This window comes from Rhagoletis pomonella, unplaced genomic scaffold, assembly GCF_013731165.1.
Source record: "Rhagoletis pomonella isolate Grant_MI unplaced genomic scaffold, Rhpom_1.0 Rhpom_scaffold_00195, whole genome shotgun sequence".
NCBI lineage: Eukaryota > Metazoa > Arthropoda > Insecta > Diptera > Tephritidae > Rhagoletis > Rhagoletis pomonella.
This window is the reverse complement of record NW_023458749.1, coordinates 41,732-42,990: the sequence shown is the minus strand read 5'-3', so window position 1 is coordinate 42,990 and position 1,259 is coordinate 41,732. Positions and strand designations below refer to the sequence as shown.

Sequence of the window (1,259 nt, the reverse complement as noted above, 5' to 3'; positions counted from 1 at the left end):
ATATTCCTGCGTTGCGGTACAACAGACTTTAGTACATTTCCCCGGTGCTGAATTTCCGCAACTAAATTTTCTCTGCGTCTACAAGCCTTGCGAAGGTCTGAAATGCTATTTAAATCTAAATGAAGAAGCTCCAACCGAACCTCTAGCTGAAGATTTCTGAGTACTATTTCTACTAGTTCTCTTTCAGACAAAGGGATCCTTAAGCTGTCTGATATATTAAGCACGCTATCTAAATAGCTCTCAAAAGATTCACTAGCTTTTTGTTTAAGGTTTCGTATCGATTTCTTTATGTCGAAGTCTGACCGAAAGTCCTTAAAATTGCTTCGCAAGCAATCGCAAATATCTACCCAATCTAAATTACGAACGGAGTGATGATAACGCCAAAACCACCGCTTAGCTTTTCCTTCAAAAAGCAGATGAACGTGTTGACATAATGTAAAGTAGTCACCTCGTAGTGTTGTGTTGGTAAGAGCGTTCACTCTGTATATAAATTCATCGACTGATATGCCATTCAAGGAGCCATCGAACACTAATTTCCACCCGGAGATAACTTTTGCAACCACAGTAGAAGACATGTCATGGTTATCGCCGGTTAACCGCCTACTATTACGTGACGTACCTTGCTCATTATTTCCACCTCCTGCGTTAGCGTTGGGTGAATGATTTTGTGTTCTGTGCTCAGATACATTCAAATTACGAAAATATGAATCAAGCGATTCTGACACCATACGTCCTACTTCCTCACGTACCTGTCTGGAGAACCGGTCTTCATACGACCTCATACTGTCTTGTATAGCATTTTGAATAAAACTATGATTCACATTACTTTGATTATTTCGTGGCGTACGATTAGGATTTGAACCGCGGCCTCGGCCACGATTAGCATTATAAGTCGAATCGAAAGATATATTATTGCCCGCTCTTGACCTGGTCATGCGACCCCCGCCATCGTTTTTTGGAATAGCTTCCTGTTCTGCAAAAATATCATTTTGACTGGTTGGATCTTGTTCAGTAAAGCTCTTTAGTGAGTGTGTGTCACATGAACGCCGACACAAGGGACAAGCATCATGGTCAGTAGGCCATCTAGTTATGCAAACCCGATGAAAATTATGTTCGCAAGGTGTTACCGACAGCTCTATTTCTGTGATCTCCTCATTGCAGATACTGCATACCGCGTTTGGATTACTAAGCTGAGCCAAATTTTCATTGCTATGCAAGACTGCCATGTTTCCGATACACCCTACGAATTTTGGTTACCG

At 41.5% G+C, this 1,259-nt stretch overlaps 1 protein-coding gene across 1 annotated transcript in view; it reads right to left on the bottom strand.

The window, feature by feature from the left end:
* LOC118750286 (putative RING-H2 finger protein ATL37) overlaps positions 1 to 1,226 on the bottom strand; it is an 8,465-nt gene extending 7,239 nt beyond the window's left edge. The window contains exon 1 of the mRNA XM_036485012.1: positions 620 to 1,226. Coding sequence (XP_036340905.1) covers positions 620 to 1,226 — 607 coding nt within the window. The remainder of the gene's footprint in view (positions 1 to 619) is intronic.
* Between the last annotated feature and the right edge of the window lie 33 nt (positions 1,227 to 1,259).